The sequence below is a fragment of the Sus scrofa genome, chromosome 1 (genome assembly GCF_054392235.1).
Source record: "Sus scrofa isolate SSC_HxYL_T2T_F1_AM1 chromosome 1, Sscrofa_HxYL_maternal_Yorkshire_Landrace_v2.0, whole genome shotgun sequence".
In the NCBI taxonomy this organism is placed as follows: Eukaryota; Metazoa; Chordata; class Mammalia; order Artiodactyla; family Suidae; genus Sus; species Sus scrofa.
Genome location: NC_139383.1, coordinates 7,341,874 through 7,363,521, shown reverse-complemented (window position 1 = coordinate 7,363,521; position 21,648 = coordinate 7,341,874). Strand labels below are relative to the sequence as shown.

At 46.7% G+C, this 21,648-nt stretch overlaps 1 protein-coding gene across 2 annotated transcripts in view; it reads right to left on the bottom strand.

The window, feature by feature from the left end:
* Positions 1-12,004: 12,004 nt before the first annotated feature.
* The window catches only part of SLC22A2 (solute carrier family 22 member 2), a 33,638-nt gene continuing 23,994 nt past the window's right edge, over positions 12,005-21,648 (bottom strand). The window contains 2 exon segments of one of the 2 annotated variants that reach the window (NM_213902.1): positions 12,005-13,361; positions 18,770-18,869. In NM_213902.1, coding sequence (NP_999067.1) covers positions 13,295-13,361; positions 18,770-18,869 — 167 coding nt within the window. In that variant the 3' untranslated portion in view covers positions 12,005-13,294. 2 annotated transcript variants of the gene reach the window in all.

Here is a 21,648-nt window from a genome sequence, read left to right as displayed (position 1 = left end):
ACTGCCCGGCCCCCCAGGGAGGAGAAAGTACAAAACTGTTGCCTTCATTATCAAATTGGAAGACAGCAATCAGACTCTGGCACTTAAAACAATGTATATTCTTCTTCTTCTTCTCCTTGTGTTGTTCTTCTTTCTCTTCTCCTTCTTCTTTCTTCCTCCTCCTCCTTTTTCTTCTTCTTCTCTCTCTCTCTGAAAATTTGAGGGAATCCCTCGATAATCCACTACGTACAAATAGCCAAAAGGCTAATAGGGGACGGGGTGGAGTAAGGGGAAAAACCTATGACTCAATTCTCAGGCATGGAGCCATATTGCCTGGGGATCTGGGGACTAAAACGGGTGATGCACTGTCATTTGGAATCGGGAGCTTCTCGAAGATTTTTCCTTTTGCAGTGTGGTGCCTGTGGACCAGCTCCCCCTGACAGGGATGTGATCAAAGCTGGAGACACCACCCACTGCTCTGACCTCTGGTGTCCCGGGTCTCAAACCAAAGGCTGCCGTCTAGGGTGAAAGACAGACTTCGAGGACCAACGGGACGGTTGGAGGAGAGGGAGATGTCACGTCCTGGATGCTCAGGGGTCCTTAGGACGGACCACCAGGTGAGGATCCTTGGGTTCTTGCCGGAAAGAATTCAAGAGCAAGCTGAAGGAAAGAGAAATCAAGTTCATTTAGAGGGATACACACTCTGTAGGCAGAGAATGAGGACCATCTCAGGAAGCGGGAGCGGCCCCAGGGCATGGGGTCTTAGGCTCTCGTGGGCTAAGTCATTTCATAAGCGGATGACCAGGAGGAATATCCCTGCTATTTCAGGGAAGGGTGGGGATTTCTCAGAAATTGGGTCTCTGCCCACATTCTGGCCTTTTACAGCCCACCTTGGGACTGTCATGGCATCAGGGGGAGTGATTTTTAGGCAGTGGGCACACTGTTTTATTGTGTGCCTCTAATGGGAGCAACAGCTCAGGGGCCACATCTGTTCTCATAATTTTCCAATCCCCACGCAGAAGGCTGAAAACGATGCAGGTAATATTGAGATATTGTTGGGGTGTCACATTTAGTCAGGAAAGATGAGTGGGTGTCCTAGACTCTTGCTGCTGGGACATTTCCATTCCATTGTGAGCAAAAACATCAAAGAACAGTCTGGTCAGGGAAGGGGGCAAATCTGCTTTGCAGCCAATGCAAACTCTTCTAATGTCCACTTGTCTGTACCCCCAAAATTTGAAGAGTGACCCATCCATCCTGAGTGTGTGTGACCATGTTGTGACCTTCTATTTAATAGCGAGCAAAATGCTCCAGGAAGCTGTCTTAGCTTCTGCTAATAATGGGGAGAAATGTAGATTTCATATTCAAAAATGGAATAAGCAGAGAAACTATCACCAAATGTTAGAAAGATTTAGGCGTTCAAGACAAAGTGACAAAGATTTGAATGTTCAAGACAAGGTGACATAGCACATGATTCCTTTTAAAAGAGTTCCCTCCACCAAAAAAAGGAGAAAAATTAAGAAAATCTTGAATTCACATCCTCTCCCAGTTTCTAGAAGATAAGGAAATCATGAAAAAATTGTTCATAGGTTTATTACTTTTAGAGGAAAAAAATTGGGAACAGCTACAGAGACAACAAAAGGCACAAGAATACTACGGAAAACCAAAGGAGTGGATTAGGAGGTGAGCTCGAGGACTTTTGCCAGAATGAATAGAACCGTGGCAACAGTGAGGCTGATGAATAAAAAGATAAAAGTCAAGGAAAGCAGATGCCTTAAATGCAATACGCCCATGTAGAAGATTCGAGATTAAACTGCCTCGTGTTTTATCCCGAAGCTTCAGGCCTCATCTGGGTTCCACTGAAAGCAGAGGAGTGCTTTGCTCTGGAGTGGAATCTGGGGGAAGCTGGGAATATGGGGAGAGGAGGTGAGTGAGATGCAGAGCTCCTTCCGTGGGGCAGAGATGCAGGGACACCCAGAATTACTGGATCAAGACAAAAGGCCTTCCAACTAAATCACACCAAAGATACCCCTCAAGTGTGGAGACAGCCCTGAATACCCCTAGACTCAATACCCTCCACTGTACATCAGACACATTCGGGTTGAATTATCTACACGTGGGAAATAAAACCACTTAAAACACTAGAAAATGATGTAGGTTAATATTTGAGTCATTTCAGTTTGGGCAAGACCTTCGAAACATAATGCCAATCAAGAAGCTGCAAAGGATGGAGTTCCCATCATGGCGCAGCGAAAACAAATCTGAGGAGTATCCATGAGGATGTGGGTTTGATCCCTGGCCTCACTCAGTGGGTTAAGGATCCAGTGTTGCTGTGAGCTGTGGTGTAGGTTGCAGACCCGGCTCGGATCCCACGTGGCTGTGGCTCTGGCGTAGACCGATGGCTGCAGCTCTGGTTAGACCCCTCGCCTGGGAACCTCCATATGCTGGGGGTGCAGGCCTAAAAAGCAAAAAAAAGAAACCCCCAAGCCAAACCTAAAAGACCAATGATCAATCCTAAGACACACTTTGAGGATTCCCTGCCAATCAATGGGTTAATACATATAAAATGTTTTTACCTCTTAATAAGGAGAGGCACATTATCCCCAAAGGAAAATGGGCAAAGGGCAAAAACAGGCACATCGCCGTGAAAAGAAAATTGCCAAGAAACACAAAAACGTGTTCCACCTCATTGCTCAAGAAATGGGTGGAAGAGTCACGAGGGACGATCGTTTGCTGCTCACTTTTGAAAAACTGCCTGTGTAAGTGGTGCGTGTGCATGTGTGTGTGTGCACGTGCGAATGTGATGAGAGAGAGAGGAGAGGGGAGAGGAGAGATGGAGACAGGGGAGGCACCCTCTCCGGTGTGTTGGTAGAATTAATGTGCAACACATTCTGAAGGACAATTTGATACACGCAGCAAAGTCTTTAAATGTACATCTCGAACCTAGTCAACAGAAAAATCTCTATTCTCTATATGAGCCCTGCCCATAACCATTCTGTTTTTTTTTAAAAGGTTAAGAGTGTTTATTTTATTTTATTTTATTTTATTTTTTATGTCTTTTTAGGGCCGCACCCGCGGCACATGGAGGTTCCCAGGCTAGGGGTCAAATTGGAGCTACTGCTGCTGGCCTACACCACAGCCACATCAACGTGGGATCTGAGCCACGTCTGTGACCTACACCACCGGATCCTTAACCCACTGAGTGAGGCCAGGGATTGAACCTGCATCCTCATGGATACTAGTCGGGTTCCATAACCTCTGAGCCACGGCGGGAACTCCCCCCAACAGACTATTGCAGAGACCTGAGCGGATCTCCCCGTGCCGTACAGTAGGTCCCTGTCGCCTCCTTCCTTCCTCAGCCTGCCTGCAGATGCAACACGAAGTAACAGCAGAAAAGTCTCTCTCTCTCTCCTCCCCTCTCTCTGTCCTCACGTCTTTTGTCGTGGGCTCTCTTATCTCCCACGGCACAATGACTTTCCTAGTTTGATCTGTTGGCCAACCCTGTTTCATCAGTTTCATGAGACTTTGCTTCATTAAGGCCACGTGGTCTTAATCAATGCCCCTTCTCCGGGATGCCTGAGAAAGGGTCGTGCCACTAGCTGAAGCTGGCCAAATTCTCTGGCACCAAACCGAAAGCGGAGGGGGACTCTCTTCTTGAGAAAACATTTGCCTTTGTCCTCTCGTTAAGTTAATTACTAACTACTCCTGCTGCTCTTCACGTGGCCCAGCGTTCTCTTCCCCGGGAAGAGAGAAAACCATTATTTCAAAATGTGTCTGAGCTGAGCTAAGATCATCAGTGTCTGACCCTGGGCAGTCACGTCCCCCTTGGGACAACTAGAGACAGCCAGGCTCGGCTTTGGAGGAGTCCCCCGAAAATGCCTGTAGACACGTCCTTTGAAGACCCAGAAATGGACATTTTTCCCGGCCTCCCAACTCAGCGTGGCTCAGAGAAAAAAGCAGCCTGCGTTGTCAGCCGTGGGAAAGCATTTCTGCACACTTTGTGTCAACCCATGTTGGCAGGGGACCTACACAGGGCCTGTGGCAGTGCGTGCAGCTTTGGGACTCTCCCCTGGTTAAGTCCTGCATGTGAGGGTGCCGGCCAGGGGACAGGGGACATGGACATGGGACGAGGTGATGTGGGCAACGCCTCCCAGGTGAGAGCAGCCTCCTGGACAAGGGTAAGCCCACGTCATAGTTGTTTCTGAGCGTTGATGCTTAGAGTCAAAATGGCTTATGCACAAAGATCATTGCAAAACACACATTTACACAAATACATACCATAAAATAAAATTAGAGCAACATGTTTGTGCTTCTGTGAGTATGAATAGTAAGCCGAAGGAAAATACGATTTATTACAGTATTTCCTCTATAGAGGTCTCTGCCTTTTCCAGAGTGTGTTTCTTGATGACACGAAATGAGCCCCAGGCCTGTGGGCTATTACGTGGAGAGGCCGGAGTTCCGTTGTCATTAAGACAGTAACCACTGGGGAGTTCCCGCTGTAGCTCAGGGGTAACAAACCTGACTCGTATCCAAGGCCTGGCTCAGTGGATTAAGGATCCGGCGTTGCCATGAACTGTGGTGTAGGTCGAAGACTCGGCTTGGATCCCGTGTTGCTGTGGCTGTGGTGTAGGCGGGCAGCTGCAGCTCCGATTCGACCCCTAGCCTAGGAACTTCCATATGCCACGGGTGCGGCCCTAAAAAGCAAAACAAACCAACAAACCCCGAGACAGTAGCCACTGTGTGTATTTCACCACAATTAAAAGAAACTGTGTCCAGTAAGTGGACCGAAGCACGCAGGTGCGTTTCCCCCCACCTGGCAAGGGAGTTTCAAGCAACTGGTGGAGTTAGCCCCCCCCACCCAACCTTGAACTCCCCTCTGGTTGGTTCCCATCCCCCTGCAGATCCCAGGGGAAGCCCGCCTGGGCTCCCAGACAAGGCCTGGTCACCCTGTGGCTTCTCCTTCTGGGCTGCCACCTTTGAGTGGACTGTGTCAATGCCTGCACTGAGAGAGTCACCCACCGTCTTATTCTAACTCCTTGTTGAAAGCTTTCTTTTCTGCTGCCGCATGAATTCCATGACCCAGGAATCACATCTTTTTCTTTTTTGGCTCTGCCCTTGGCCTGTGGAAATTCCTGAGCTGGAGAGTCACAACAGAGACCTCAGCCACAGCAGTGAAAACTCGGGATCCTTAACCCACCGAGCCACCAGGGAACTCGCAGGAATAGCACCTTCTAGATCCATGCTGACTTTCTATATCTCATACAGGACATACACACAGACAACACTTCATTCATAGTGGTCAAATAAACACTACTGTGAATGTCAATTAGCTGCTTACTTTTGCTTGACCCCATAGATTTTAATCCTTTTTTTGTTTATTGTAAGTGGCAGAGAATTTTCAGTAAGGCCTAGAGACAGCATTGAGAGGAACAATTCTAAAACCAGAAGCTCTTAAAATTATTCACGGCAGGGAGTTCCCACTGCAGTTTATTCAGTTAAGAATCTGACTGTAGAAGCTACGCTGCTGTTGGAGGAGCAGGTTTGATCCCTGGCCCGGCAGAGCTGTGGGTTAAAAGCTATGGCCTCGTCGCAGCTGCAGTGTAGGTCACAGCTGTGGCTCAGGTTCAGTTCCTGGCCTGGGAACTTCCATATGCTATGGGTGCCATCACAAAAAAAATTATTCGTGGTAAATCCCATTTAGCTACTCTTGGTGCTGCCAGAATCCCCAGCTTTCATCTCTTGTAGGTTCTGGTGGTTTGTAAGCACTGGTCCTGCTGGGTTCCGTCTAGGCTTCCCAGGACCTAAATAAATAGGAGATGAAGATGAATGTCCTTCCAGATGTTTTATTACAGTGTCTTTCTCCAAGACAAGGAAAAGCTCCATCACTGGACTGTGTCATAGCCAACGGTAGATTGTCTTGACCTAGACTGGACTGTGTAATAGCCAGTGGTAGATTATTTTGACCCAGATTGATCCGCAGAGGGTGCCACGGAATCTGGGGTTCACCAAGGTCTGGAGATGGAAGAGAATTTATGTTTCTCCCTGTGCCTCTCGTAGCTACTGCAGCTGAGCCTATCCTGATGACAGGCTAGCCACAGACGAGCCCCACAATACATCAAATATTTAAGGGAGTTTATCTCCTTGTGGCTTTAACCCCAGAAGCAGCGTCAGAATAATTATTAATTTAGTTAATTAAAGCTGGCTTTAAACTTTGGCTTAAAACTTGATTGGTTAATGCTTAATTTTTTACAGTTCTGAGGCTAGTGACAAACACACTTGCCCTCTGGGTTAATCTCGTTGACAGAGGTTGGCTGTAACATGTGCAGACTTTCTCTCCATCCTAAATACTAGAATTTTGTGCTTTTTTTTTTCTGTCTTTTTGTCTTTTTAGGGTCTCCCCCCGAGGCATATGGAGGTTCCCAGGCTAGGGGTCCAATCAGAGCTGTAGATGCCAGCCTACGCCACAGCCACGGCAATGTGGGATCCGAGACGAGTCTTCAACCTACACCGAAGCTCACAGCAACGCCGGATCCTTAACCCACTGAGCAAGGCCAGGGATCGAACTGCCAACCACATGGTTCCTAGTCAGATTCATTAACCACTGTACCACGACGGGAATTCCGAGAATTTTTTTTTTTTTTTAAAAAAACCAAAAAATTTGTTTAAGTACATCAAAAAATTTTAAGTATGTCAAAGAAAGAAGACATCTATTCTAAGTCACTTTCAAGTAATTATTCCTGGATTTTTAGTATCATCACTTGATTTGAATGAATGAAAACCAAGAGTTCATTTAACTTGATTGCTTTCCAATTTTTAAGGATTATTGGGTCCACTGAATTAACAGTGATTCCTCACATGTCAGAAGAGCTTGAATCTTCAATAACCAAAGAAACTTCAAGTTTCTTTGTGCTTGTACTTTTTTTCCCCAGATAAATATTTATTAAGTTACTGTAGTTTATTTGCTTTCCTAGAATAGGAACTTGCAAGATTTTTCCTTGACTACTAACTAGCTTGAGTAGCACTATAATTGTCTTTTATCCTGGCAAAGATAAAGTGCATTTTACTTCAATGACATTGAGTAGCAGCTACTTGCTACAATTACTGAATCAAATTTGGTGGAGAAAGATTCAGATTTAGTTATAAATACAATTACATGTAAGTTACAAAGTATACAACCTAAAAAATCATCCTTCAGGATTTAAAACCCCAAGAGATGAATTACAATGGAAAGATTTATTTTGTAAGTGATAGAAATATCGAATTAAAACCCAAAGTAGAAACCCTGGTGTTTCTAAAAGGTCTTATATGTTTTAGTCTTGTTTCCTGAAGGATTTCTTTAAAGTACTCCAACCTGTTTTTATGGTTTCTTGCTGTCTTGGGTACAAAAATTATTGCATGGTGCTCTAAGGTACTGATGGCCTCAGGACCCCGAGACCTGCTCCTGGACATTGGGACATCTGTGATGTCCCTGCGTGAAGCGTCCGGGGGTTGCCAAGCATGTGGGGTTCGTTTCTAGTGTGTTTGTTTTCTTAGAAGGTTACAGGTTAAGTTTCATTGCTGCATGCTTCTTAAATGCCAGTTTACCCTCTGGCCCCATATCTAATTGTCATCTTTTTTGTCTTCCCTCGATCTCTCCCTCTCATCTGTGCCCTCCTCTCAGCCCCGCCCAGGCCAGCACTGGGTGGCCCTGTGCCTCCTGCTGCCCATTCCATTTCCCTGCCTGACTCTCTGCCCACAGGGTCAAGGCCATGTCCCCCAGCAGCTCTGCCTGCCTCTCCCCACCCTATATACATGCTGAATCCCAACCACATAGGGTCTCGCCCCCAAACTTCCAGTATCTGCATGGAACACACTTTTCTCCTTTGTCTACAGATTCCTAGAATTGGGGTGAAGTGTCAGCCCCCCAAGGGACCGATCCCCACTCGGCCGGCGGGATCAGCTCTGACGTTGGGAGCCGGGCACTTCCTCCCCGTTTTCCGCAGGTGCAGGCTGGGCTGTCATTACGTGGTTATTTCCTCCATCCCCTGGTGACATCAAAGCCCACATCCATCCTGTGCATCTTGTCCTGATGCCTGGCGGGAAGCTGGCACTATTAATCGGTGGCCCATAAGCGCGGAGGAGAGAAGACAGCACCCTCCATGCCGTGGTTCGGGTAGAGGGACCTCGCAGGCACGATGCAGTCCTAGTTACAGCACCTGCTTGCTGTGTTTGAACGGGGCGCCTGCAGGAACTGTGAGCTCCAAGAGCTCGGGATCTGGGGAGCTTGTTCCTCCAGCGGTCCCCAAGCCTTGCCGTTCTTGGCCCAACATGAAAATTGCCACTGACCATCTGTTTTTGGGGGAAATACTTCGTGACATTTCTCAAGTGTTCCTGGGGGTAAGAGACGGCTTGGAAAATGTGCACGCAAGACATGAATGTGGCCCTGTGCAGAATTCTTCTTACCAAAATCTAAAGATGATGAGCATTATTATTATTTTTTTTTGTCTTTTTGCCATTTCTTGGGCCGCTCCCGCGGCATATGGAGGTTCCCAGGCTAGGGGTCAAATTAGAGCTGTAGCCGCCGGGCTACACCACAGACACAGCAACACAGGATCCGAGCGGCGTCTGCAACCTACACCACACCTCACGGCAACACCGGATCCCTAAACCTAACCCACTGAACGAGGCCAGGGATCGACCCCACAAACTCATGGTTCCCAGTCGGATTTGGTAACCACTGCGCCACGACGGGAACTCCCAATGGTGAGCATTATTGTCATGGGCAGTAAAGCCTCAGTGAGAAGCGCTGACTCCAGGAACCCTCAGGCCGTCTAAATGGATGGCTGCAGCCAGGAATGGAGCTCTGGGCTCGAGCCACTGACCTGAGAATCCCTGCCGGCACCTGGTGTCGGACTCACTGCTTTGTAGGAGGTTCCGGGCACAGGAGCACTGAAGGGGTGGAAGGCTCAACAGCACCGGGGCGGAGACCCACGGCACAGCCAGACTGGTTTCCAGGATTAATGTTCTCTGCCCTGCAGGTGGCTCCGCAGCCGAGTCCTGAGGTTCTGGGTCACGGAGAGCATCTCTTTCAATGAGGGGCCGGAGGGCACACTGCTTGGCATCAAAGATGCTGCATCACCAGAGGAGTGGGGGTGGGGAGGGAGGGGAGGCAGCCCAGGGCCATGGGAACCCGGAACGTGGCGCCTCAATTTTCCCAGGACCAGTCGTGACAGAGGCGGTGTCCTTGTGTCCTTGGCTTTGAAGCAAAGCACTCCTGATGCAGATTTGCTGGACTCCAGGCTTGGGAGGGACGCAGAAGGCGGGCGCATTAACATCACATGAACCCGAAAATTAGAGCAGCTGTGGGCGAGGACACCCCTTACTCCATGTCTTCCTGCCTTAGGGAAATTGTTGCTGGAGTTCCCTGGTGGCCTATCCATTAAAGATCTGGGGTTGTCACTGCGGTGGTGTAGCTTTGATCCCTGGCCTGGGTATGGCCAAAAAGAGAGTAAGGAAAAAAAGGAAAAAAAGGAAGGAAGGAAGGAAGGAAGGAAGGAAGGAAGGAAGGAAGAAAGAAAGAAAGAAAGAAAGAAAGAAAGAAAGAAAGAAAGAAAGAAAGAAAGAAAGAAAGAAAGAAAGAAAAAGGAAGGAAGGAGGGAGGGAGGGAGGGAGGGAGGAAGGAAAGAGTTGCCAGAGACACCTAAACGTGAACTTGAGCCCAAGACCCATTTGTTCAATGGCATAGAACTTAAGGCACTCTGGCTCAGTTTCAGAGTCCTGGTTAATCCTGGATCTTGTGCTAAGATCTGCCAATCAGGGAAAAGGGAAGGGAGTTTTATTCTCGGGGTTTGGTCAGGGTAGTAGGGTTTTATACACATCATCCTTTTCATGGAGGCTTGCAGAGAGAAATAAGGAAATTTCTGTTTTATTTAAAATAACAGCATTGGCATTCCTGTTGTGGCTCAGCCGGTCATGAACCCAACCAGTATCCATGAGGATGCAGGTTTGATCCCTGGCCACATTCAGTGAGTTGAGGATCCTGTTTTGCCATGAGCTGAGGTGTAGGTCACAGCTGAGGCTCGGATCTGGCATTGCTGTGCTGTGGCCTAGGTCGGCAGCTGCAGCGCCGACTCAACCTCTAGTCTGGGAACTTCCATATACCTCCCGTGCAGCCCTGAAAAGCGATGTGTGTATATATATATATTTATCTCAGCATTGGACATCGAAGCTCATGAAACCAGCCTCTGCCGGAATGATTGACAGCTTTATCCTTCCGAGATGGTTAATTTTTGCATCACCTTGATTGGCCTTGGGGTGCCCAGGTGAAGCATGATTTCTGGGTGTGCCTGTGAGGGTGTTTCTGGGTGAGGTTAGCATTTGAAGCGGTGGACTCAGTAAAGTGGATTATCCCCTCCCCAGCTTGGGGGAGGTGGGGCACCGTCCAATCCCTTGAGGACTGACCAGAACAGGAAGCAGGGACGGGAGGTCGGTTCTCAGCCTGCCTGCACCGCTGAGCTGGGACATCTGTCTTCTCTTTTCGCTGCACCTGCGGCATGTGGACGTTCCCAGGTCGGGGATGGAGCACACCCCATGGCAGTGACCTGAGCCACTGCAATGACAACGTGGGATCCTTAACCCATTGCATCACAAGAGAACTCCTAAAAAACTGTACTTTTAACCACTTATTTTTTTTAAATTTTATTTTGAAATAACTAAGCAAAGAGTCCAGAGAGGTCCCGGGTCCCCTCCACCTGTGTCCCCCCAGTGGTTATGTCTTATATAAAATAGTATGAAGTCAAAACCGGGAAACTGACATTGCTGCAAAATGTGGATGGCGTTCTCTGTCATTTCATCATTTCGTCACACAAGAAGCCTTATATAACCACTGCCAAAGGTAATCTAATTTTTTTCCATCTCAATAGTTCTTCCTTTCATGATCGACTTTTAGAGATTGGCTTGTTTTTTTTTTTTTTTTTGGTCTTTTCTAGGGCTGCACCGGCGGCATATGGAGGTTCCCAGGCTAGAGGTCTAATCAGAGCTGCAGCCGCTGGCCTATGCCAGAGCCACAGCAACACCAGATCCAAGCCTCATCTGTGACCCACACCACAGCTCACAGCAACGCCAGATCCTTAACCCACTGAGCGAGGCCAGGGATCAAACCTGCAACCTCACGGTTCCTAGTTGGATTTGTTAACCACTGAACCATGATGGGAACTCCCTAGAGACTGGCTTTTATCACTCAGCATAACATGCCGGAGATCCAGTCAGGGGAAGGATCTTGTGTTGTGTGTGTGTTGTTGGTCTGTCCCTTTTTCTTTTCCTTTCTTTTCTTTTTTTTAACGGTTTATCCCGAATGTGATAGATGTCCAAGCATGGAGCATAGCAGAGTAGACGATTTTTCACCATTTACAGAGGTCTCCCGTTAGCAACACCATCAGACAGTTCATCAGAACCCTATAAATGATATGCTCAAAATTCTGATTAAAGCGTGTGCTAGGCGCATGAAGTAAAGACTTCTGTATCATCCAAATATTATTATTTGTACTTTTATGCCCATGTTTTATTAAAGATCTGTTCCTTTTCTTGTTGAGGAGTGTTCCTTGGTATGAGGGACATTTGGGGTATTTCCATATTTTGTCTGTTATGGATAAAAATGGCCACATGCAATTATGCATGGAATTTGGGGGGGACATATATTTTCCTTTCTCTGGGATGCATGTCCAGGTGTGCAGTTGCTAGGTGATATTGGAACTATATGTTTAGTTTTCAAAGAAACTGCCAGGTTATTTTTCAGAGTTAATCCTTTATTTTTAAAAACAGCATGAACACGCCATGGACATGGACATGAAAACACACACACAAAAGCACCAGCATTGCAGAAAAATCTAGTCTTTCCCAGAGCATGGCCCAGTGCCACACCCCCTCCCCTAAACCATTAGCTGGATGTACAGCCGTCATTCCTATATTATCATTCTCAGACTCACCTTTACCCTTCATTGTGGAGGAGTTTCTGTGGAGGAGCTGTAAATTTTTTTTTTTTTTCCTTTTTAACTGATGAGTCCGAATACCATGGTTTATTGAATCATGCCTTATATTTAAGGACTTTGGTTATTTCCAAGTGTTGCTGTCATCAACACATGATGCAATGAATACCTCTGAGATGCATGTCTGTATACATTAGAGTTCCTCAAAGATGAAAGTGGTGACATTGTTGGGTCACAGACATGCACTGATATTGATATCAAGTATTGATATCAATTGATGTATTTCTGATATTGATAGACGCGGCCAAATTCCTTTCCTAAAGAGTGTACCCATCAATACTCCAGCCAGCAATGCATGAAAGTTTCTTCATCTCCTCACCCACTCTTGATATTTTTATTTATCAAGTTTTATTAATTTTATTGCTATGATGAGCGAAGAGTATTTCATTGTTATTTTGTATTTCCATAACTAACTTTTTTTTAAAGTTAACCATTTTTAATGCAACTTCTATAAATAACTTTGTATTCTTGGGCCATTATTTTCCCCTAACGGTCTGTCTAAAGGACTGTCTTTTCCTTATGATAGTTAGTAGCTCTCTATGTCTTTTGGATATTTTATATGTGTTGCAAATATTTCCCCGGATCGGTCACTCATCCATTAAATTACCCAGCTAGCCTCATTTCATTTAGTCTTGTTTTGTGTAGTCACGTTGATCCATCGATCTTTCACTTTAGGTCTCCCGGGTTCTGTTCTTGCCTAAGACGTCTTTCTCGTTTCACATTATAGAAACATTCCCTTATATCTTTTCTACTGTTGTTGGTCTGCTGACTACTGGAGCTGCTGCTTGACGCTCCAGCAGGCGCATTAAGTCTAGATCTTATACATATACCAACAAATGTGACCTGATCTGTTATTATGTTTCGTCCTCCTGGGCCAAGCATCATTACCATTCATTCCTCAACGGTCCGCCATATTTCTGCTGATGTAAGTTACCAAATCTTGACAGTCTTTTCAAGGATAAGCTCCCTCTTTTCCTAGACAGACTGTTTACGCCTCCCTGTGAGATTTTCTAGAATAGACTCTGGACGTGTGGGGAAGGTCTTGAGACGCTCTGGCATCCGCTGTCAAGGTATCTACGTAAGATGAAGGCATTAACACTGTTCCAGCGAGGGGGGACTGCAGGACCTCGTCCCAGAGGCAGACACACTGGTATACAGAACAACAAACTCCATTTGGTCAAGGTTAATAGTGTTCAGAGAGAAGTAAGGTTGAATTGCATGTGCTTTGCGAAGAGAGCAGAAATCTCTGAGTCTAGCCTTGTTTTCTCAAAGAGAGCAAGAGCAGCTCTCTTGTCCTAATTTGGTGGAATGTCTAGCTTCTTCACTTGGAGATAAATGATCTTTTCCTTGTTTTTCCTTGGTCTGCAAAAATAAAATGGACGGGGAGAAAGAAGTGGTGAGGAAATGTACATCAAAATAAAGTGGATCATAAACGGAGCAACGCGTGAGTACAAGCTTTGTTCAGGATCAGTCTTGCGTAGGGTTCCCTGTGGTGATGCTTGGAACGAAAACGGACAGAGCTTGGTGAAGAGCTCATGTGGATGCAGCGGTTCCTAAAACTCTCTCCCGAGAGTGGGACCGGCCTATGTTCCTTATTTAAGGTGTTTCACCCATCTCTGTAACACAGAGGTGGGAAATGTCAAAATTTAATTTTCTATTGATTAAAAATGATGACTGCGAAATCTAGGCACTGTTATCAATTCTGCAACTAGAATTTGAGAAATTATTTTTACCAAAGTTCATGTACTTTTCAGAAGTTGTACAAGTAAAAAAGCCATTTAAAGATGTGTTCAGGGACTTCGGCTGTGGCCCAGTGGGTTAAGAATCTGACTCTTGGAGTTCCCGTTATGGCGCGGCAGGAATGAATCTGACCAGCATCCCTGAGGATGCAGGTTTGATTCTTGTCCTTGCTCAGTGGGTTAAGGCTCTGGCATTACTGTGAGCTGTGGTGTAGGTCTCAGATGCGGCTCAGATTCTGGCGTAGGCCTGCAGCTACAGCTCCGGTTTGGCCTCTAGCCTGGGAACCTCCATATGCAGTGGGTGCGGCCCTAAAAAGACACACACACACAAAATCTGACTGTAGCAGCTTGGGTCGCTGCAGAGGTTCGGGTTGGCTCCTCAGTGCTACTCAGTGGGTTAAGGATCCACAGTTGCTGCAGCTGCGGCTTGGGTTCAGTCCCTGGCTGGGGAACTTCCACATGCTGCGAGTGCAGCCATAAAAAAAGATTTGTTCCGATTGCAACTTTTCTCAGTCCTCTCGTCTTTATGAACATCAGAATGTTGCTAGCACTCATTGCAGAAATCCTGCGTTCCTCATTTGCTGTTCCCAGCCTTCTTGACAAGTTTCTGTTGATAAAGCTGAAATCCAGGGGGGTGGGGCTGCTCCTGGGTCCCCTGGATCGTCACAGAATCTCCTCCACCCGGAGGCGCTTGGCCTCGCCTCAGTCTCTGGACCAATCTGAGAGATGGGCATGGGAGTAGAAGCTCCCCCAAATCACCAAGTGGTGCTGGGGTCCTCTCAGACTCCAGACCTGAGGGTCCAAGGGTGTCGGCTGAGCTCCCAGGGTCTCCATGCCAACAACAGCAACAATAGCAACAAAGCCATAGCAACAGCAGCCACAGCAAGCACAGCAACACAACAGCAGCAGCAGCAGCAACAGCAGCAGCAACAGCCCCCAAGCAGCCGGGCGACAGGGAGCTGAACAGAGCCCCGCATGGCCTCCGCCCCACTCGTGGCCCAGCCCTCTGAGGTGAGGAGAGTCCACAAGCCCTGACTCGGGCTGCCAGGACTAGAACCTTCTTGGCTTTGTCGCTTACTGGCCCTGTGACTGGGCAAATCCCTCCCTTGCTCTCACCTTCGTTTTTTTTCAGTTGTCAATGTGGTTAATAATTCTACCTGTTCCACAGGGTTGCTGCAGGGGTTAAATGAGGCGAAACATGCAAACGCCTTGGAAAGCGCTCCCTGAGACCTCTTAGCACACGTTAGCTCCGGTGACCTGATTTTATAGACACTGAGACAGGCTGACAGGGTGAAATAAGGTGGCAAGAGTAAGCCAGAGTCTCTCTTGTTCCTAGGATGGGCTCAGGAACAGAATGACTTGGATGGGGGGGGGGGCGATCCCCCCTCCTCTGCCGCCGCCAGCTCCGGCTGAGGGTCTGGGATGCTCTGCCTGGGTCAGCTCTTCCTGCCGGAGAAGCCAGCCGGAGCCCAGGGGCTGATTTGACCTGTCCCCCCTCCCCCCGACTCCCCACCACCTCTGCCTCCTGCTGGCTGCCCCGCCTGGTCCTTCTCTTTGGGGGGCACTGTTGCTCAGCTCTGCCTTAGTCCCCAGCTTCTCACACGCTCCTGAGAACCCCAAGCCTTACAGACCTGTTCTGTCTGTAAAAGGTGAACGCAGTTACGTGATACAGAAAACAGAAAAGGGCAAGTCTTCCTAGACGCACCTGCAGATCACGCAGAGAGTGAGGTCATAAGACAGCAACAGGGATAATCAGTGAACACATCTCTTTAGCTACTTTGAACCAGCCTGAGGAAAATGGAAAACTCTCTCACTTATAGGCGTGTGTATACTGCTGACCTGCATGTCTCCACCTCAAAACCATTCGGCAGAGATTTAAAAATCTGATTTCCAGTAAGTCATCTGGCTACATAGTTTCCTGTTTTATAGATCAGCTATGAATCTTCTATGAAGACTTTTCGGGAGTTCCCGTTGTGGCACAGTGGTTAACGAATCTGACTAGGAACCATGAGGTTGCAGGTTCCATCCCTGGCCGCGCTCAGTGGGTTAAGGATCCGGTGTGGCCATGAGCTGTGGTGTAGGTCGCAGATGGGGCTCAGATCCTGCGTTGCTGTGGCTCTGGTGTAGGCCAGCAGCCACAGCTCCAATTGGATCCCTAGCCTGGGAACCTCCGTATGCCTCAGGAGCAGCCCTAGAAAAGGCAAAAAGACAAAAAAAAAAAAAGGAATTTCCGGTAGTTATCAGACATTTACTGAGCGTCAGACACCTTATACGTATCTTCTCATCTCATCATTACAAAAATACATGGAGTTGGAAGTGTTGCCCCCATTTACAGATGCAAAGTTAGAGCCTGGAGGAGTTAAGGCCACTTGATAGGACATGTGAAGACCTGGCATCACGTATTACCGCCTTCCTGGCACTGGAGCTGGCGGGGGACAGCCTGGGCGAACCTCACTTAGGGATGCTGTGGAAGGAACTCGGCTTTTATCCTGCAACCACTTGGTGAGCCAGGAACTGTGTGTGCCAGGAACTGCGTTTGGGTCCAGTGACACGACAGGACATAGGATGGAGTCTCTGTCTTCAGTGCAGCCTGGGAAGCTGCACTGACTTGGGGGTCCAGGGGGAATGGTTGGTCAAGGTCAAGAATCTCAAAGGCACAGGACATAAGGGAGGCCAGCCTGTGACAGCCTCCAGCGGGCGTGTCCTGCAACGAGCTCAGGGATGGCTCAGCGCCTGCAAATTGTTAATGGGAGGAAACGCCCGCTCAGTGTTACCCAATCCTCTGATTTAAAAACACAACAAAACAAAACAATAAAACAGATACTGGAAATTCAGTTTCTGTGGAATTTCCCACTTTTAAAAAACAGCACATGGGAAGCAAAGCCCTTGAGATCCTGGTGTCCTCTGGGCTGCAGGGCGTGGCCTCTGGCTGAATGCAAAGCCTCTTCCAACTCCAAGCCACTAGGTCTAGGAAAACCTGTAGCACTGTGATTCTGCTGCGGTGACATTTGCCCAAGTACTGAATAAGCGAAATGGGAAGGGTTGGTAGGATGGATACAATTCAGTTCATGGTGCCAATGGGTCAAAAATGGAATGTGGGTAAAATAAATGGAAATACCTAAGCATAAATTTGCAAGGAGTGTGTCATATATTTCTTTTGATTTTTTCTTTTTACGGATGCACCTGTGGCAAATGGAAGTTCCCAGGCTAGGGATCGAATTGGAGCTGCAGCTGCCGGCCGACGCCACAGCCACAGCAATGCCGGATTCGAGCTGCATCTGCAACCTACATCACAGCTTGTGGCAATGCCAGATACTTAACCCCCTAAGCAAGGCCAGGGATCGAACCTGCGTCCTCATGGATCCTAGGCAGTTGTGTTTCCGCTGAGCCACGATGGGAACTCCAAATCTGTACGCTTAGTGGTAATATAGCACACTGCCTATTTCCCTGCATTCTTTCCCAGCATGGTACAGCTGACCCTTGAATAACCCAAGTTTGAACTGCCTGGGTCCATTTATATGCAGATATTTTTCAATAAATATATTGGAAATTTTGTGTGTGTGTGATTTGTGACAATTTGAAAAAACTCACGGATGAACCAGATAGTCTAGAAATATTTTTAAAAATTACAAAAGAGTTAGGTAGCTATTAGCCTCTCCTTACCTAGTTCTAAGGTGAGTGATATTTAATATAAAATTAATAATGAGTTCATTTTCTGTTTTATAACTTGGCTCTCCAAGAGTTACATTACTGTACAATATGCCTCTTTTGCAGGCTTGTGTTGGAGAAATTGCCTACCAGCCTATCAGCATAGCTAAGTGGTTTTTTAAGCATGTAACAATATCTCTAATACTGTATTATGAGTATGATTGTAATACTGTGTGCCATAAAAGTTTTATAACAATTCATTCATTAGTGTATAGGCTAGGCTGCCAGGAAGCAATCCTATCCATTCTCTAGGCAACTGTAAAGCTATCACACTGCTGCTTCTTCGTTATCAACGTGTGAATCATTAGGCCTAAAATTTGAATCTTTTTCACATTATCTTTTTATTGTTGATGCCTAGTGTTAGTCCAATGTATAACAGCTACAGTGTTTTGTATCGCACAAGAGAACATTCAAGTAGGTTGTCTGTAAGACTGACAATTTGTCTTACAAACAGATGTCAACTTACCGTATCGGTAACTACACAGTACAGTATTGCAAATATATTTTCTCATCCTTAGGATTTTCTCAGTATTTTCTTTTTTCTAGCTCACCTTATTGTAAGTATACAGTATATAATGCATAGAAAATACAAAATATGTGTTAACTGATTATGTGTTAACTGATTATGTGTTAACTTACCTGCTAAGAGCTTCTGGTAAACAGCAGGCTCTTGGCAGGTAAGTTTTGGGGAGTTGAAGGTTATACGTGGATTTTGGCTGCAGAGGGCGTTGACACCCCAATCTTTGTGTTGTTCAACTGTATTTTGTTCTGACAATCCCAGGGGTATTAGTGGGGTGTTACTTTGTGTTTCTTTTACTATGAAGGAGGCTGAGCATATTTTAATATTTTAGAGCTCTTTCCATCTTCTTTTTCACTGAATTATATTTTGCCCATTTTTCCCTACTGAGAGGTTGCTCTTACGGATTTGTTAGAACTCTTTATATGTTGGGAAAATTAGCCCTTTATGGAATATTTTCTCTAAGTTCTTTTTTATGGTTGTTTGCTTGTTTTGTGTGTTTTTAAGCTGACGGCACTGTGTCAATGCAGAATTTTAAATTTTGATTAAGGCAAACTTTTTTTAATGTGGGTCCTGGATGTGGGGGTGTGTGTCAAATTTTAAAGACCTTTCTCCCTATGAAAGGATAAAGGTATTGTCATCTAGTATCTTCATTCTGTTACTGTTTCTTAGTCTTTGATTTCATGTGTATTGATCTCAGTGTATGGTGTGAGGTATAGGTTCGACCTCATCTTTCTTTCCAACTGGCTGCAGAATTTTCCCCAAACCTGTGTTGAATAGCTCATGGAGGAATTCCAACTCCCTACCTCCGCATGGTTTCAGCTTCTTCAATGGTCTCAGGCAAAGTCTTCCCTTTGGTCTCTGGAAGCAGCAGCACCAGGCCTCCAGCAATCAAGCCAACCACAGCTGAAAGCCAAACAGACGCAAATCACATTCGCAACTGAAGCATGCTGGCTCCATAATTAGAGCTCCCCTTATTTCTTTAAAAAAAAAAACCCCAAACCAAAAACCAAAAAAAAACCTTCTTTTTTTTTTTTGGTGATTTCCTATACTGACAGATTCCTTTGCCATCTCTAACTGCCCTATTCTCCATCATAAATATTTCGCCCATTCCAAACTCTGCTGGATTACAATTCCTTATAGGGACATGAAATACTTAACGTTTTGAGGCAAGGTTATTCTCGGCTAGAGGACAGTGCCATGATACTAAGATAGGTTGGAGCTGGAAAATAACTCTGAAAAAAAATGCTAAGAAAAGAACAAATAGAAGCCTGCCAATATAAAGCACTTAGTAATGAAAATGAGCCAGGAACTTGAAACATTATTAGCAAAATAAAAGTAATGAGCCATGTAGTACCGTATACCAGCATTAAATAGGATAGCCAGCGCTTTTGGTTCTGATTCAGGTGTTAGGTCAATTCCTCTTGTTCTTTTTTCCTTTGTCTCTAACTATAATTTTTGCAGAGGCTGGGGATAATAGTAAACCTTATGGTGTTTCTGTTTTCCATTAAAGTTTTGGGATTTTCAGGTTACATCTTTATATGTTTGTCTGGAGTAGAAGGTAGGAAGTAGGACGTGGGATCTTTACTAGTTTTGAGTTTCAAAAACTGCCTGCTGGATTCCATTTCTGTAGTCTTAAAACTGGCAAAAATACAGACCATAGCAGACAGTGGTTCAGGGCACTGGCTGCAGCTCCAGACACCTGGGTCCAGTCCTGAGCCCTCCTCGTGCTGGTCCTGGAGCCCTGAGAAGTTCTGCCATCTCCCCGATGCTCCAGACTTCCCCCTACAGAAAGTGGGTCGGGGTATCTGTACCTCAAAGGCTTATTATGAGGCTGAAATGAACTCATCTTTGTTAAGCTTTTAGAAAAGTACTTGGCACGTGGTATGAACTAAATAGCTAACCTCTCAAGGTCTTTCCAGACCTCGAAAGATTCGAGTGGTTGTAACTCATGCAAACGAGAAATATATTCCACTGGCTTTGAGTCTCTAAAGTGTGTGGTCTTTGAAGAATATATCAGAAGCATCATCTATTTAGTATTTCATATTTGCAAACATAGGTCTGCTAAGGAAGCAAGATACCCCTTATCAATTTTTTCCAGGGTTCTTTCAACCAGGACTTTCCAATGTATTAATTTGTTGTTCAGGCTTCTCAGTGACCCCTTCTGGCTGTGTCGAGAGCACAGTGCCATTATTGTATGAAAAGAGAAAGAAGTTAAAACGTAAAACTGTTAGGTGGGCTTCCTGCCAGCTGTTAAAGGTTGGCGAGAGAAGGAAAGTTCCAGCGAACATAAAATTGGGAATTGTCTCTGTGTTTACTTCACATGTTGAACTGCAGTTAACATCTTGTCTTTTCGAGGGAAAGGCAGGGTGTGAGGGAAGGTTGGTGATGGTCCCTGTGGGTCTGGGCTCTGCCTTTTTAGTTAACTGGCACTGGGAGAACAAACAGTAGTGAAGTTATCTGCTACCCATGGGTCACCTAGGGACGTGGCCGAGATTGAAGTGAAAGGAAAGATCTAGAGCCTGCGATGGGGCTTCCTCTGGATGGAAAGGGGTTCCTGGGGTCAGGACCCTCCGCCAGTGTCGGGGCAGGAAGGAGTCTGGGGCAGGACATCTCAGCGGTGCCAGCTGCTCTGTGGCCAAAGCATGATTATCTCCAATAAAGACCTCGTGTTCTATCGGCTTTGGCCATCTCCCGGCGGAGCTGGAATGTGGAGGCGTTCGCTGGGTCCATTTCGAGGGGGACTTCTAGCAGCAGTTTGGAACTTTTGCTGGCATGGAAAACCTCCCCTCACAACTCCCTTGAGAAGAAGGAAAGAGAGACTCAGGTGTGATCATGCGCAGGGTAGAGAGGAAAGCCGTCTGCTGTGCCCCTGGGGGGCGTCTGAGATGGTCTTTGCCTTCCTCCCCCAGATGAGGCCAGTCTTGTGTGTCAGTGGGGGAAAGGGTCACATTTTCGGCACATTAAAAGAAGGACTCAGGGAGTTCCTGCTGTGGCTCAGTGGAAAGGAATCTGACTGGTATCCATGAGGACGCAGGTTCGATCCCTGGCCTCGCTCAGTGGGTTAAGGATCCAGTGCTGCCTTGAGCTGTGGCGTAGGTCACAGACATGGCTCAGATCCTGCACTGCTGTGACTGTGGTGGGGGCCGGCAACTGCAGCAGCTCCGATTCAGCCCCCAGCCTAGGAACCTCCATATGCCGAGGGTGTGGTCCTAAAAAGACAAATCGATAAATAAATAAAAGAAGGACTCAGAACGAGTCTTAAAGAAGCCTGAAGTGAGTGCCTCGGGGCCAACACTGGGAAGGTGACTGCCACGTGTGTGAATCTGGAGCCACGTCTGTGTGGACAGACACAGAGGAGAGGACCTGTCTTGCCTCTGTGAGAAAAGGCGATGGAGCTGAAAGGACGAGGTGCCCAGGGTCAGCCCCGTCCAGTCCTGGGCTTGTGTTCAGCAGTGCTGATAATTCGGTTTGTCCTTCTGCTTCCGTCCTGCAGGCTGGTCAGGGAGGGGGCGAGCTCAGCGTCGGTACATCCTTCAGGCTCAGAGGGAAGTGCTGTGTCCGTGCTCCTTACACCTGACTGCCAAGGCATCTGAGGATGGGGTGCCCGGCACCCACACAGCTGTGCCTTTAATGCAGATGAGTTTTCTTTAAAAAATTTTTTTTGCGTAAGCTGCATCATATA